At 36.7% G+C, this 18406-nt stretch overlaps 1 protein-coding gene across 1 annotated transcript in view; it reads right to left on the reverse strand.

Annotated features, from left to right (window-relative positions):
• Positions 1–16329, reverse strand: part of LOC123877248 — a 107847-nt gene extending 91518 nt beyond the window's left edge. The window contains 1 exon segment of the mRNA XM_045923807.1: positions 15620–16329. Coding sequence (XP_045779763.1) covers positions 15620–15644 — 25 coding nt within the window. The 5' untranslated portion in view covers positions 15645–16329.
• Positions 16330–18406: the final 2077 nt, after the last annotated feature.

The following is an 18406-nucleotide window of genomic DNA, read 5'->3' on the forward strand; positions in this document are numbered from 1 at the left end:
AAAAGCTTTTGTACAATTTCGAAAATGAGTTTGAAATTTCTTACGAATGAATTATGATGATATTATCACCTTTTTGTAATTGTATATTTAAGTATTATTATTTTTCATTGAAGGAGAAATAATACGGTGGGTACCTATTGCAAATTCTTATTTTACTGGATGCTTGTGTATACCTACTGCTAATGTTACTGGTGCAGTAAACTCAGCTTTGTTAGCCTAGTGGCTAAAACGTGTGTTTCCTATTCGGAAGTCGAGGGTTCGATTCGGTTCGGGATACGATAGCAAAATAACTGTAGAAATAGAAGAATTATATTATATTCCATAGTCGGAAATGAACTATCATCATTTACGTCAATATGAATTCATTAGATATGATTGCAGCTAAGGACCAGTCTTTCATTTTAAAAAAGACCGCGTCTCCCACGACTAATTTTTCGTCATAACACCCCTAGATCCTGGAGCGATAAATCAGGATATCGAAAAAATATCGACTAAATGTCCGGGCGTGCCTGCCTGTCCCGGACATGCTAATAAGCCTGGTAAGGGTACCTTCAGACGGGCAATCTGTCTTACTATCCGAGAGGTAGGTTAACAGTAAATACTGATATAGGCCTTATGTATCATGTCCTGACACGGTCACCATGTGGTGATGCCCGTAGAGTGGATGTATAAAATGAAACACGTGCGAAATGTTCCGAGCTACGTTTATTACTGAATCTAGTTCATATAACACCACTACACATGCTCATTTAGATTATACCTACCTACTTGTGCATCCTTACTACTGTTACTGGCCGACTACAGCAAATCAAAAAGAAAGGTTATGATTTTAGCAGTCTATGTATTTACGTGTGTTCCACCGTAGCACCTAAACTACTGAACCGATTTTATGAATGAGGTGTTAATCGATTCGTTATTATTACGGCTATAATACGAACAAAATCAATATAACGAATGTTACATCTTAAAAACCGGCCAAGTGCGAGTCAGACTCGCGCACCGAGGGATCCGTACCTACTCGGTTATTTTTTCCGACATTTTTCAAAACTATTATGCGAAAAAATAAATAAAAATCAGTTTAAGAATGTACAGGTAAAGCCCTTTCATATGAAACTCCACTTGGTATAAGTTATCTTACTTTCAAAATTGAAACACATTTTTAAATGAAGTAACCACAAATTCACGGTTTTCAGATTTATTACTTTACTTGTGCTATAAGACCTACCTACCTGCCAAATTTCATGATTCTAGGTCAACGGGAAGTACCCTATAGGTTTTCTTGACAGACACGACGGACGGACGGACGGACAGACAGACAGACAGACAAGAAAGTGATCCTATAAGGGTTCCGTTTTTCCTTTTGAGCTACGGAACCCTAAAAATTCACCCACCACCTCATTACAATGAAAATATTTTAATTTCATAAATAACAAGTTTTTTCCCAAGAAATAAATTACACCTTGTCAAGGCGTTTATTTTTAATTTCTCATTATTTTCGCAATTAAAATTGTGTTTCACGTTACATTTTCTTTCTATAATTACATATTTTCCTAGTTCCTCCTTTTCCTTGCAAAATTTTTGCAAATTACTTAACTTACATACATATTACTTACATACATTTTTAAAAATTTATATCATAAGATAACATCTAAATAATTAACAATATGTATGTACCTAAAATATTATTTAAATGATAAGAAAGCTTGGGAATGAGTTACTTAACAGCTTTGATAGTTCTAATTATCTTCATACAATCGTAGTTCCAATTTCATTTGAATATTAAGCAACCAAAGTCCATGAAATTTTGCAGACATATTCTAGAAACTAATATCTGTGCCTGTGGTGTTTTAGATTTTTCTAAAAATATGTAGTTTCAAAATTATAGGAGCTCAAAGATTTGCATGTTAATTTTTAAGACCGCGTAACTTTGAAACCGAATATTTTAACCGAAATCTGGAAAACCACAGGCATAGATATTAGTTTCTAGAATATATCTGCAAAATTTCATGGACTTTGGTTGCTTAATATTCAAATGAAATTGGAACTACGTTTGTATGAAGCGAGTGACGGAGAGACCCCTCATCGGCGTGGTATTAGTGACTTTATAATGCCACGGGGTCATAATAGTGACATTATAAAAAATCTAGGTATATTATGAGTGAAGCTATATACCAGTATAACTGGGCCCAGAAACTTGAGTTATATACCAGTATAACTGGGCCCCGAAACTTGAGTTTGCTTTCTGTTATAGACCCCCACTAAGAAAGCGAGCGAAGCCGGGCCGAATCAGCTAGCCAGCTTGTCCAAATAACACCTAGTACTCGATCTCCTCATAAATATCTCATTTAAAGCGTTTCGGTCGCTTCAAGAAGGAATTTAAATTCCATCGTAACAAATGGTTCCCGGCGACACGGATTCGCGCCATTTCTCACCATAAGCGGATTTTACTAACGCTATCTTATGGCGATAATCTTTTCTTCATTATTTTCGCACTTACGTTTAAAGCTTTTACGTTTCACTTCTGCATAAATAAAGGAAAAATGAAAAGTTTTGCAATTAAGGAGCTGCGATGATTTTATCAAGAATATTATGAGAACAACTAGTTGATGCCTGTGCCTTCGTCCACGTGGATTTAGTTTCTTAATCAACTTTTTTATTTTTCGCGAATGAGTGTACTTAAATTAAAAATTTATATCACTTCCAACAGGTCAAGGTTACCATAATATTGAATTGTGGTCAAGATTTAGTGCATAAGGCAAGTGCAAGTACTTAATATAAAAAGCAATTGATCTCTACACCGGCTTAGAAAATAGCACACCAAAGATCTCGCTGGTATCATCTTTTATAGGATTTTTATACCGGAGATACTACTTATGCCTACTTTTTATCTTGGAAAATCAAAGAGTTCCCATGCGATTTTGAAAATACTAAGCCATTTTAAAAATAGTAGTAGTAAAGTAGAAGAAGAGTAAGGTTATTATGGAAGGTGGGTAACTATTGGTATCCATTTTACCATCATAAATGGGGTGTACGAATAGATATCGTACTTCTACGAGTATTTTCATTTTAAACACATTTTACCTAATACTATTTCTTTCATAAAACCTAAGTATTCGATCGCGTGTACTGTTGTAGGCAATGTAATTCCATTCCGAGTTCCTAAAACGATTTTGAATCCCTCGAATCTTTCTCTCAGAAAAATAAGTTACTGATTCAGTTCAGGAAGATGTAAGTACCTATCTGACTTCTGAGTTTCTTAATGTATCTTCTAGATTAGTAGTAGTAGTAGTAGATTCTGCTTTTCAAATCTGAGTTGTGGTAGAGACCTAATAAGTAGCGTCAATAAAAATATAGGGCTAATTGAAAGAAATTATTTGAGTTTTGAGTTTTTCGAGTTAAAACGCCGGCCACACAGGCCGCGTATGCGTCACGTAAGCGTAGACGTAGCGCGTACCATTGCGTTGTAATGTATGGAACTGTATGAGACATGGGCATACCGCTTGGGTGGCGTGAACGTTCGCGTAGACGTAATGCGAGCAGTTATGTCTACGGATTCACGCGTGTCACTACGCACGTGTCACGTGTACGTGCTTGGTGTGAATCGGCTTTTAAAGTTATGTGCGTTAAATATCACTTGTTTCAACGGTGAAGGAAAATATCGTGAGGAACCTTCATGCCTGAGAGTTGTCCACAATGTTCTCAAAAATGTGGGTTTGCCAATCTGCATTTAGCCAGCGTGGCAGACTATGGCCTGAACCCTTCTCATTCTGGGAGGAAACTCGTTTTCAGTAGTGGGCTGGAAATATGTGTTGATCTTGATTGGCTATAATCCAATGATTTCGGAGTAATCTAGTTTTTATAGCTCTGTGCTATAAACTATATTACTCGGACGAAGTTGCATTCAAAAGATAATATCTAATATCTATAGTATAAACCGACAATTTTTACCTATAAACGTAGAGTTTAATCGAAAAATCAAACGTGACTGAGTCAACTACAATAAAATTGCTGATTAGTTTCTAGAAGCGATTACCATTTGAAGGGTGACCTTATATGGAATTACCTAGAAATTGTAGAAAATTGCACTTTTATGATTGCAAAGGTTATGTTTGCACTATTTTTAAAAACGGCCACACGATTTCTGTGAACGAAATACAGATTGAAATCTATCTGGCTTATCACAAAATTTTAGGTGCGGTTTAAACGAATGTTAAATCCGTGTAGCCCATACAAACGCATATGTTTAAGTTTAGTTTAAAACTCTTTTAAACTTTTAGGGTTCTATACCTTAAAAGGAATAAAGGAACCCTTATATTATGATCACTTTGTTGTCTGTCTGTTTGTCCGTCTGTCCGTCGTGTCTGTCAAGAAAACCTATAGGGTACTTCCGGTTGACCAAGTTATGTTGAAACCAGCTTCAGACCAAGAAAGCCATCAAAAACTGATTTCAGTGATGAGCGCTGTGGTTTTGTAAGTGGCAGGAGCAGGATTCGATTCCCGACAGGGGAAGTTTATATTATTTTCAAAATGTCTAAGAAGGCTCCGCAAAAGCATTTTGCATTTTAATTTTTTCTTGTGATTCACAAATTCACGGTTTTCGGAATTTTTCCTTTTCTTGTGCTATAAGACCTACCTACCGTCAAATTTCATGATTTTGGGTCAACGGGAAGTACCCTTGAGAGGTCTGTCTGTCTGTCCTTTTTCCTATCGGAACCCAAAAACAAGCATATTGATATGCTTCGTCAGCAATTTGCCACGCGTCAATTCCACTTATTACGGCGAAATCACTTTACAACCAATTAGTTTACTCGTACGTTCGAATCGCGTGTGTTTTCAGTCATCAAACCAATCTAGATTAAGGTCAATAAACCAATCTTGACTGTATGTAGCGAAAAATAATTACCTATTGTTGCTTTGCTTACTTTCAGCAACACTGTAAGAAGTGATTTTATTTATCAATGTAGTATAAAAGCAGGCGTTATTTTGCGGAATCCATGATATACAAGGAACCAAAAGCTTACCTAATTTGCTATAATCCGCCAAACCAAAGAAATCTGTATGGTGCAACATGCAGCATGCGACATACACCGCTCGCCCTCCCACTGATAAACATGCAGGAAAAGCCAGCCACCTAGCAAGCCACACGCACCACCACGCAAATCCCAACACCACTCGACGCACGTTTCGCCCTGACACCGGAGCATCCTCAGGAGATGTAGACCTTACAATGCAATTACTTTTTGCAATTAGGGAGGTGCATGTCGCATGCTGCATGTTGCACCATACAGATTTCTTTGGTTTGGCGGATTATAGCAAATTAAGCTTTTGGTTCCTTGATTTTATTTTTATTTTTTTTGCACAACTTAACCGTGTGAAGTCACTACAAGTTGCTTTTGTTATACCTACTAGGACCATAATATGTGGCTCTACTTAGTGAAAATATACATCCTACAATACAACTACTAGATGATGCTCGTGAATTCGTGCGTGCGAGTCGGACTCGTACACGAAGGGTTCCGTACAAGATATTTAACACTTTTATGTAAGTACAATAATGTAAATGAATGACGAACAGTGCATACATGTGATTTAGTAAAATAATTATTTTTCGTGAATACATTTTAATTATTTTTTTTGTGATGTAACCACAAATTCACGGTTTTCGGATTTTTTCCTTAACTTGTGCTATAAGACCTACCTACCTGCCAAATTATGCATAATTTCATGATTCTACGTCAACGGAACGTATCCTACAGGTTTTCTTAACAGGCATGACAGATAGACAAACGGACAGACAGACAGACAACAAAGTGATCCTATAAGGAATCCGTTTTTTGTTTTGAGGTACGGAACCCCAATAAATGTTTTTGAACAATTTCCCTGATTAGCTATTTATGAAAATTGAGCATCAGCTGAAAGAATATACCCCAAAGAGTTGAAAAAATTGAGGTTGCCTACTTTTCCCTCCGCGCAACTATGGGGTTGCCAGTATAAACAGATAATTAAGCGTTATTAATATTCCCTCATGGTTTATTTAATCGAATTTTACATCAAATGAAAGATTATTTTATTACCAATCCAACCGTATTAGGTTGCTTTTATCAAAAAGGTTTTTTCAAAATTCAAAATTCAAAATATTTTTATTCAATTAGACTTTTACAAGTTCTTTTGAATCATCTTTTATCCATGGTTGCCTCGATTTAAGATGTAATTTTTTTTTGATTTGTTTCGATTTTCTAAGATCCAGAAACTGGTATTTCTAATCAGTTTTTAGACCATAGGCTGTCACGGCTATATTAGAATTAGTTTTTATAAGTCGAAATTCAACAGCAGTATATTATTTTTTTAATTCGTTGAACGTCATGGTCATTCAACAAAGTTTTTATTTTTCTTTATCTTCAAATGAATAGAAATATATGGTAGGCTAATAGAAATTCGCTCGGCTAGTTATAAATTCAGCACTTTTCACAAATGCAGTGAAACTGAAAGGCTATGCTATAAATGTCAGAGGTCGTTTTTCAGTTCTTTCAGGCGTACATAATGTCTGACCTTACTCCGATGACGAGCGAGTTGGATTGGCAAAGAAAACATATTTATTTATGTATTCTGCAAATAGCAATATTGCATGTGCGGCAATGTCATGCCAGTTCTGTGTTGCAAGGTCAATAAAATATACAAAAAAGCCGGTCAAGTGCGAGTCAGACTGGCACACGAAGGGTTCCGTGCTCGGGTATTTTTCCGACATTTTGCACGATAAATCAAAAACTATTATACATAAAAAAATTAGAATGTACAGATAAAGCCCTTTCACATTATGATACCCCTAAATCAAGATATTCCTAACATTATAACTTTATCTAGAACTCTGCAAGTTAAGAACGGTCTGCACCATCTATATATGTGATTTAATGAATTAAATTTTAATGAACACATTTTAGTTTTTTTTGTATGATATAAGTAACCACAAATTCACTGTTTTCGGATTTATTCCTTTACTTGTGTTATAAGACCTACCTACCTGCCAAATTTCATTATTCTACGGGAAGTACACTATAGGTTTTCTTGACAGATACGACGGACGGTCGGACGGACGGACGGACAGACAGACAGACAAACAAGAAAGTGACCCTATAAGGTTTCCGTTTTTCCTTTTGAGGTACGGAACCCTAAAAATGAAAATTGTCATTTTTTCTTAGAACGGTAGCATGTTTTTAACCGACTTCCAAAAAAGGAGGAGGTTCTCAATGTGTGAGTGATTTAGTTTCTGGGTTTACTGGTTTGTCCTTCAATCACGTCTCAATAGAGCATCAGATTAACGTGATTTTTTGCAAGGGTATAGTTAAGGACCTGTAGAGTGTCTACTAGATAGGCTGTTTTTATCAAGGAAAATCAAGGAGTTCCCAAGAGATTTTTAAAAACCTTCATCCATGCAAAGGAATCGCGGACTAAACTTTTACTTTTGTTTTATACTTACCAACCCTGGGTTGAAATGTTACTTGTACCTATGTGCCATCATTGTGCTTACCTGAAAAGAAAAATAAAATACAATTAATTGGTACCATTGATGTAGGAGGGAACGATATCTGTGGTGAGTAGGTACCAACGCCTTCTATACAGAAGGTAAATACGTGGCATGCGATATGCACCACCCGGCCTCCCACTGCTAAACATGCAGTATAAGGAAGCCACTAAGCAAACAATACGTCTGTACGGGAGCTGTGGCTGTGTGCTCGACCGTAACAATAGGGAAATTTCCCTCCGAACGATATTGTGCTCGGTAGCGCCAGCTGGGCCGACGGTTGGGCGTTAAATCTTCTATATATAGTGCAATTTGGTAAACGCTCTGTCAATGCGATTGACAGTTGCGTGTTTCTCCGTGTATTCTAATTAAGCTACCCGTGCTGCCATCTAGGCCATGGGTCGTGAGTTATCAGGCTGGGGTTCATGTATCGAATTCGGATCGGAGTTCATGTAGTTTAGAAGCGACATCTTGTGAAGGTGGTAATCGCTACATGTCTATACAACATTTTATTCAATAGTTAGAACAGAAGCTCTCGACTAGTTTCTACAATGTATAGAGTAGGTACTCTGTGAAGGCCCTAAAAAGAAAGTAAAGTAATGGATAAGTATAGTTAGAGCTTAAACAAGTTTTATAGTTTAAACGTGCAGTTGTGCTGATGCTTCACCTGTTGCCACGTGATAACTTCATGCATCGACATTTATGTTACCATGTAATGTTACTTACCACACACACACCTACATCACAATAGCTTTTTTAAAGCGAAAGTTCTTGACGGGCTTTTGGGATAGTAACCTTAATAGGATAGAAACCAGAATAAGCTTAAAAAAAATGCCGTGTTAAGCTATACAAAGTCTCCGATTACCATGCCTGAGGGTTGCCAGTAAATAATACATAAAAAAAAACCTTAATATGAATGTGACACATACTAATGAAAGAATAGGCGTTGAAACTTTCATACTGTGCCCCTGTGCCGTGACCGCCGCGCCGACTAAGCAACATTTTACAGAATAAAGCTTTTGCTAATATTTTTTAAATGATTGAAGTCGAGCTTTTTTACCGTAAGTGTCAAATTACAAATTACAGTTTCATTATGTTGCTTACCATAGCATGTAGCGTACGATACCTAATAGACTTTAAACTCTCACAATATTCGACTTGTGAATTGATGATGTATTGTGTAGTGATACAACATTGAACAAATATGATTAAAAATTTATAACACCCCCGACAAGTGAAGGTTACAGTAACTAGAAAAAAGCTGATAACTTTCAAACGGCTGAACCGATCTTCTTGGATTATAGCTAAGAACACTCTCGATCAAGTCACCTTTCAAACAAAAAAAAACTAAATTAAAATCGGAGCTACGATGCCACAGACAGATACACACGTCAAACTTATACCACCCCTCTTTTTGGGTCGGGGGTTCAAAAAGGATAGAATTTCTTTGTTTGACCGACCTCAACTCTACAAATCACAAATCTAAATTTTATTCTCAACATACAGAGATACCTTCCTACAATTTTACGATGCACAAACTGACTTCGGTCTTGTTTTATAGCTAGATGCGTCCTCTAACCCTCGGGATCATCCCCAATATCAAATCAACCCGGGCCACTGTATAAAGTTATAGGTAGGGCCTGTAACTCTATAAAATGGCACCCGTTATTGACCGAGAACGAGTGTCTTTGATATTGAATTGGTATCAGAAAGAGGGCTATGTTAGGAGTTTCCCTGAGGGATAAGATCCGAAATGAGGAGATCCGCAGGAGAACCAAGGTCACTGACATAGCCCAAACTATTAGCAAGCTGAAGTGGCAGTGGGCAGGCCATGCCTGTCGCAGAGGCGATGGCCGTTGGAGCCGAAAAGTCCTTGAGTGGAGACCACGTTTAAGCAAACGTAGTGTGGGACGCCCTCCAGCACGATGGACCGACGATATAAAGCGGCTGGCGGGAAGTGGCTGGATGAGGAAGGCTGAGGACCGGGTGTGGTGGTGCTCTATAGGGAAGGCCTATGTCCAACATTGGACGTCCACAGGCTGATGATGATGATGATGATGATCAGAAACTCCAAATTATAGCCCAGGCAGCGAAGTTAATACATACCTGGCGAAGTTAATAGTACATAGAAGGAAACGAATTAGAGAGAGCACTAACAATATAATTTAATAACCTATGTGTTAAGTTTCCAATACGTAGTGTCTTTAATCTACGCGTAATTAACACTAGTTTCAAATTTAATCAATAACATTATCTTAATAGACTTTGAGTAGTGATCCGCCTTATCTAATTTATTAACCACATTTCGGGATTTGGGTTTAATAATTATTATGAGGTAGATATGAAAACAGAGTTTGCTTTAGATTTAGGGCAAAGAGTAGTTAATTAAACTAGATACGCCTTAAACTAGTAGGTACTCTACCTATTTAAGAAGAGCACCAAGAAATATTGGCGTCAAGGAGATAAGAACCTACAAAATATACCGTACGGTATTTAGGTTTTAATATCTTCTTTTCATAAGTTTGTTGTAAAAAAAGTTATTTAATACTATCATCATTATATAGAAATGTAATCACTTTATTAAAGATCAGTTTGTGTTTTCCGTCTTTATGTTTAATCTTTATTATAATACTAGCTGATGCCCGCGACTTCGTTCGCGTGGATGTAGGTTTTTTGAAATTCCCGTGGGAACTCTTTGATTTTCCGGGATAAAAAGTAGCCTATGTGCTAATCCAGGGTATAATCTATCTCCATTCTAAATTTTAGCCCAATCCGTCCAGTAGTTTTTGCGTGAAGGAGTAACAAACATACACACACACACACACACACATACAAACTTTCTCCTTTATAATATTAGTGTGATAAGTTCTCGGAAGAAAATATTTTTCAGTTCATTAGCATTGGTGACCTGATTATTTATTTATTAACCAAAAGATTTGACTTTGAACAATTTAACTGGATGAAACAGACTTTAATTTAAGTATGAAGTTTGCTTTGCGGTCGAAATGCCAAAAATTAATAAAACGTAAAAAACATCTTTCAGAAACTTGGCAGTATTCGGTAGTAAAAAACTACTAAGTGAAAGACCTGTTAGTCACGATATACTTTAATTATGTTATCCGAGTTATGTATATTAACCGCGTTACTCTGGCTACAGGAATAATTAGGGAGGCGGCATCAAAATTGAATTATCTCAAACTACTCGTATGTCAAAGATTAGGTAATGTTTTTCATAGACTGTTAACAAAATATTCTACCTTATTATAGAACACTCAGTGAATACATCTTTCTCTTTCTTTTTAATTTTGTTTGTAAGTGTCGGTATTTTACGTAGAAAGGATAGGTTTTAGGTTAGTCTGCTTTCGTCCTAGACTGCATTGTCACTTACCATCAAATAAGATCGCAGCTCACTTGTCATCAAACAAAAAATAAGCAATTTTTTTCTAAAAAAATATCTTACAGAAAAGTAACTTAAAAACCGTGTTACTTATTTAATAAGCTTCTTCAAAGTTTCTGCAAAAAGAAAGGACGCAAGCGTTCCAACGTAGTTGACCCTGACGGCAATTTATTTTCATTATCTCATTAAAACTCGAAGTATAACACATTTTTTTCAATAAATCCATTTAATGTAGGCAATTTCTTATGATATATGAAGGAAGTTTAGCCAAAAAGGCGCTTCTCATCGTTTAATCTATGGATTAAGTAGATTGGATAGCGCTTCCGCTATTGCTTGAGAGCCTGCGGGAAATTCTGTGGCGGTGCTTTAGCTGAAAGCTTATAAGGTGATACTATTTATTAATAATTATTTAATGAGAACGAGCAAAGACCAATAACATTTGTTCAATTAATTGCCTACAATCCATATTAATATTATAAATGCGAAAGTGTGTCTGTCTTTCTGCTACCTTTTCCTGGTCCAACAGTTTAACCGATTCTGACAAAATTTGGTACAGAGTTAGCTTATTTTATATCCTGGGGAGTGGGGACGGACATCTTATCCCGGAAAATCAAAGAGGAAATTCGGTACCGAAGTAGCTTGCGTCCCTATAATTGACACAGGCAACTTTTTATCCCGGAAAATCAAACAGTTCCCACGGGATCTTTAAAACTTACTCATTTGACATTGGTCGGTTCTATATTGGTGCTTTATTGACTGATTTAAAATATTTTCTCTTAGAAACCCTTCAATGGATTAAACATAAATGTCATATGAGTTCAGTGGTAATAAATCAGAGTTAGAAACTGAGTTAGAGAATTCAGTTAATTTTTAAATTTCAGGATTGAACTCCCGGCTCTTCTAACGTCGGGATACGCTCAAGCACCTCGTCAAATGTAGCCATCAGTTCTCAAACCACTAATGGAAAGAGGGTAAAAGGGGAAGGGAACGTATTAGAATATTCCGCCTAATTGCAAAGTTGACAATCTTCTGCAAAGTGAATATTTTATGGTCTCCGGAAAGGGTTTGTGGAAAATTACAAACGCGCACACATTGTTTGTTTTGAGATGTTTGCGGATTTAGATCTTTATGTCTTTGGCTGTTTCTTGTGTATCTCAACGTAGTACATACCTGTTTCGTTACATTATTTGTGAAGAACTCGAACTGGGGCTTTCTCATCTGAATACTTTAAAGTTTAAGATGGATATGGGCTAATCTTTTAGGGGCATGACAGTATAAAGGACTTCGCACATAATACAGATTCGACGCCAACTATACTTTGACGTGGAAATGTGAGCTTGTTGTGTAACGTTGGAGTTTTTCAATTCAATTCAATTCAATTTTATTTATTTGCTGATACAGGACATCTTATAGTTATAGAATACAGGCGTCAAATGCTAGTACATTAGACGCAGGTTGCCCTAAAGTAGACTTTACTAACCCCCGACCCAAAAAGAAAGGTGTTATAAGTTTGACGCGTGTATCTGTGTGTCTGTGTATCTGTGTATCTGTCTGTGGCATCGTAGCTCCTAAACTAATGAATCTTTCTTGTTTGAAAGGTGGCTTGATCGAGAGTGTTCTTAGCTATAATCCAAGAAAATCGGTTTAGCCGTTTGAAAGTTATTAGCTCTTTTCTAGTTACTGTAACCTTCACTTGTCGGGGGTGTTATAAATTTTTAATTTACACTTGTTTTCTTTGATTTTACGTCACGCATAGCCTAATATTTAACATATCGTCGATTCAGGAGCAAACCAAGAGTTCCCTCACTGTAGTAAACTCTGTCAAAGTTGAAAGTTTCATCGTAAGGAACAAGATATAAATTCGTTATCGTTCTTCTACGAATTTCTTCGTTCCGGACTTTATCCCTGAGAGATACCAGCATGCTCCATACCGTCCACGTTTCCACTCCATATGCCCGATACGTTAGGCCATAGTCGTTCGAATAAGATAAAGTATGTAAGTGCCTAGTATAGTAGGTACTAAATATTAAATAAGCCGGCACACCCCGAGCGTCATAGATTAAGAGCTCACATAAAGAGAAATAATATTATCCACAATTCTAAAAGGAAGCTCTTCCTGCTGATGCGGGCCCGTTTCCTGGCCATAAATATTTGATTCCCTTTTGCCCGTTGTTTGCTTCTTACGTCATAAAGGGGCCATAGAGTAAGTTATATGATGAGACGAATTATATTCTGCGATATTAGGTAGGTAGGTTAGGTAGATCAAATCTTTGAAAAGAGCAACCGCCGAGTTTCTTGCTGGTTCTTCTCGGTAGGAAAGGCATTCCGAACAGGTGGTAGATGCTTTTGACACTATTTGACATTTGATTCTCTTGAGCAACTTATTTGCTTCTTACGTCATAAAGTGGCTATAGAGTAAGTTATATGATGAGACAAATTATTATTTTTCTATGATAGATAGATAGATAGAAGTCTTTATTGCACACAAAAAGATGTAAACAAACAAGAGAGAAGGAAGAAAATAGAAAAAAACAATTGTGTGCAAAGGCGGCCTTATTGCTTAGGCCTTAGAGCAATCTCTACCAGGCAACCTTTGCTGAAAGGATAAGCTAGTGTTGGATAATACCAAGTCGCAAAGAATGATATTAGGTACGGGCAAATGAAGAGTGACCTAATATGAAATAATCCTAATAATATTATAAAATGTGAATGTAGATATGTCTGTTACTCCTTCATGCCACAACGACTGAACCGATTTGCCTGGGAATGTAATAGCGTATAGCCTGAATTAACACATAGTTTACATTTAATCCCGAAAAATGAGACATTTTATGCCGGAATTCAAAAGATATATTACTTGCTAGGGTCTAAAAACTTGAGATGTGTATATTTTTTAATTTTTACCGTACTTTTGTACTTTGGAAACATTTTTGTAAAGTAGTTCGAAAATTCTCAGACCGGGGCGCGTTTGGAACCCTCATAGCTTTCTTTTTAAGTTTACGTAGTTACATCATTATCTTACAAATCCAACAAATGACTATAAAAAAGTGTATCAATGTTTCCTATTTTGAATAAATGATTTGACTTTGACTTTGAATTATAAAGAGCGCAGATGAACATACACAGAAACAAACACGACTGCAAAATCAAAACACGAGGAGTGTTTTCATAATCGGGTCAGAATACGTAGCTTACACATTCATGAAAAATCTGAAATAACATAAATATTATGAAGACCTATTACACAACCGTTTTCGAGGTCAACATATTCCGAGTCATCGCTACGACCTTACGTTACTTTACGTCACGTCATGTCACGTTACGTTACGACTTCTTGTCACGCTTATTGTATTACCAATAACTTTTTGTATTATCAATATCACGAAAGAGATAGGCACGGGCCACGGAGGTTTATATGAACCTTTTCTTAAAGGTCAGCGCATATTATATTCGTAGACCGAGTTGAGTTAAGGCGATTTTTTTTTGATACAAGTTTAACCAATTTCAACCGTATGTCAATGGGCATAAGCATTATCAATACCGTTATATACCTACTCGTAGAAGGAGTTAAGTGGAGCGGTTGATAATAACCAATTCAACTGTATATTGAGGTATACAGGGTGTTTGGTAATTAGTGGCTCCGCCTATTTAAAGATGGCCAACAATCTCAGTGAGTTAGGGTACGTTAGAGTTATGAAAACTTTGACATAATTTTTTCTTTAAATTTTGTGTGGAAATTTTTACAATTTTATTTCGTCATTATACTTTAGTTTTGTAGTATTTTAGTTTTAGTATTGTATTTATCAGATCAAAGTAGCATGGGTACGTGTTGTCATTATATACTAATTACTAAACATCCGGTATAATCTCACATGATTGGTATAGAGGACTTAGGGTTTAGTCAGACGTGCCACAACTAAACCACTGCTGCAAAATTATCGCCAGGCCTGTGGTTTGTGAAATATACTAAGAAAAGGCCATTTATGCTATAAGTACCTAATGAGTATGTACCTACAAACTTTTAGACGAGCAAAGTCAGGGCGGTTCAGCTATATAGTTGGCCAATGAAATTTGTTCAATATAATATGCGATCCTTACCTATGGCATGCGTTAAAATGAAATGAAATAAAGTCACTTGCATCTCGAATGCGTTTATCGATCAATGAAAATAAGTACCTAACGTCCTACTAAGACTTAGGTCAAAGAATATTAAATATAGAACCGCAATTCTTAAGACTTGTTCAGCAAAAGTACCTATTGCATAATAAATCAATTTCATAAAACTGTCAAATCATATTCAGAAGTTTTATCATAACGACGTTATAATGGAAGGAAAATAGTAAAACTTGTTCCCTAAAATAAACGAAGAAGCCCCGGGAAACTTTGCCCTGACAAAAGAATTTCCAACTTAAAAACATGAAAAGACATGTTCCAACACACGCTACATTCATTTGTGACACTAAAACCTTTCATACATTTAAACTGAAAGCTTCCCCCACATTGAAAAATGAACCATAAACCGTAATTTTAGCGTTGAAAATTGAATGTCGTAAAACGAGATTTCGGATAGCGAAATTTGATTCTTGCGTTTAGGCTCGAAAGGTTAGTTTTGAATGAACGATAAAATCCGCAGCAATCCATGGAATTCGAGCAATTAGGTTCTTTTACAATGCAGGGGCTTAGGAATTAATTTTCGTGCTTACCATCCGTCGTTGAAGTGATATTCATCGTGACGTGAAACAACCTTTTAGTTCGACGAATTAATCAGTGGAACTTATTCGAAATTTGAACAGCACAGAAAAGTTCGATATGTGAAGCACACTCTCACCAGTCAGTTCGTATATGACAATGTAAACCGCCCAATAGCGTAGCGAAGATTTGCCACGCGGTTGGTTCTGCAGTCGTTCTACCGTATTGCAGATAAATCAAGTGGAAATCTATGCTCAATAAAAATGTATTTTCATTTTTCACACTTCGTAGGAGTCAATCACCAAAATATTGAATAGGGAAGGGAACTGTGCACACTCGGGTCTTGAACTTTTGAATTTCTAACACGCGGTCAAACGTCAAGTATTGGCGCGAACTCTTGACAGATAGATAGGGTTGATTGATTCACGTCAAACGCGCGCGCGGGCCTCAATCGGCCTCTATCATAGAGACAGATGGTACCGGAAGCGTACGGATTCACTGCAATTATCGGGTAGATGTTTCTTTGCGAGCAATCCGAAGGTTTTTGATACTGTAACGACAAAACAAATAGTCCGGAATGAGTGTGGTCCGGGCATGCGCGCTGTGGACTGCCGTATGCGTACATTGTTAAGCCGCGGTTACCCCCTATAAACTTTATGCGATATTTTTACGATCCTAACACAATTTTAGGTGCTTTTATTGTCAACACAAATGTCACTTCTGTTTGACATTTACTAGCTTGTCCGACGCTTACGTCTAGCCTATTATAAATTCTTCTTTATTTTTTTATATATTTTAGTTGGCTTACTTAAAAGGTAAACAAATCGCAAATAACTTTTCACAGAAATGCGCAAGCAACTATAATTCCCGGCATTTAAATTTTTTTCAAGTTTGATTTTTTCATATCATGGTTTCATTTTTAGTTCTCGGGAAGAACGCAATTCTTTGCAAAGTCATATTTATTACCTAGGTATCCTAGATTAAGAGAAATTAGATTATAATACCCAGGAAATCTATAAAAGAGAGTAAGTATTTTTATATTATTTTTTCAATTACTAATGCTAACTGGTCTCCTTTTTCTAAATTTCAAAAGCAACGCTCTTTAAAAATCGTTTACAGGGTGTTCGAAAAATAAAAGACAGAAAAACTACGAAAAATTCGCCGTAGAGGTGCAGAGCAACTGTAGAGTAACAAAAAAAAGAAAACATTTAAACTGTCAACAACCGGCGTTCTATTTTCAAAACGTTCCCTGTGGACGTTTCCCTACGTCTGCAGTGAAGCTAGGTAAGCACGTACCGCGCAGCCTGGCTCTTGAGATATTTATCCGCGGGACTACCTGATACGTATGTACACTGCACCTAGAACCGACGAATTGATATACAAATAGCTCTTATCGCGCAAACTTAAGAACTGTAATGGCATAACCATATTTTCCGCTTCCAGATGGATCTTCGTATGCCACGCTTCGATGTAGATATAGCATGCCCGTGACAAGCGTGTGTACATACGATTCGGAATCTTAAGTACACGGAATTAGGTTTAATTTTGTTTGTGTAGAAATTCTCGCGTGGTTTTCAGAAGCGAAGTATGAAAATTTGGAAGCTATTTTAGATTTTATCCTGACTGGTTAAGGCTAAAATTGGCATGTATGGGTGTAATATGTTTAAGGATAATTATAAAGTACTAGCCGATGCCCGCGACTTCGCCCGCGTGGATTTAGGTATTTTGAAATCCCGTGGGAACTCTTTGATTTTCCGGGATAAAAAGTAGCCTATGTGCTAATCCAGGATATTATCTATCTCCATTCCAAATTTCAGCCAAATCCGTTCAGTAGTTTTTGCGTGAAGGAGAAACAAACATACACACACACACACACACACACACACACATACAAACTTTCGCCTTTATAATATTAGTGTGATTTACACAATGTGTACGATAAGGTTCACATGTGTCTGCTCCGAGTTTTCCCCGGTTTATTTATGATAATAAGACTAAAACAGCTCTACTCTACAATTTTTAAAAATTTCCCTTAAAATATGTGTTATGAAAATATATTTTCTTCAAAATATGTTTTAAATCTAAACTTATAGTTAATTTAACTTAATTTTTTCTTGTGATTGATTAATTATCTCTTATGATAAAGGAAGAGAGAGAGAGGAGGAGGGAGAGAGTTTACACGATAGAAACAGAGGCATTTATTAAATTTTTGGCTGCAGTGCTGCGTGTGCACTTTATCGTATTTTATTGCGTCTTGAAGAGTCACTATTTTTTTAATAACCATCTTTGCGGAGTGAGCCTTCGTACTTAGGTGTATCAAATACATCTGTGGTAAAATTCTTCTGACTGTCTGACACGACCGTACCGATAATGCGCAAGCGCATCTAGTAAAAGTCAAAACACAAAATAACACATAACAAATATGGAACACACTTTAGATAGCGCTTTCATTTATGCTCTGGCTACACGCTCCGTCTTACCTGAGAGCTTACCTGCACAGTTCGCACATTCAAGTGTGTGCGTGTAGACGGCAAGACGGTATCCCGCGCAGTTCCAAAAGCTGCTAAAGATTGGACTGTGCAGTTACTGCGTTGCAGTTACTGCGTAAGCAAGACGGAGCGTGTATAAGTAGCGTTAAGGTATCATCTCATAAACCACAGAATTCAGAATAAGTACAGAAGCAGTAAAGGAGCGTGAGTTGGTCGCCGTGTGAAGTGAAACACCAGTACGCGTTATTGTAAAAACAGATTTATTTGCTTAGCATTACAGTTTTATTTACGTAGATTTGGATGCTAAAATTA

The sequence above is a fragment of the Maniola jurtina genome, chromosome 23 (genome assembly GCF_905333055.1).
Source record: "Maniola jurtina chromosome 23, ilManJurt1.1, whole genome shotgun sequence".
Taxonomy (NCBI): Eukaryota; Metazoa; Arthropoda; class Insecta; order Lepidoptera; family Nymphalidae; genus Maniola; species Maniola jurtina.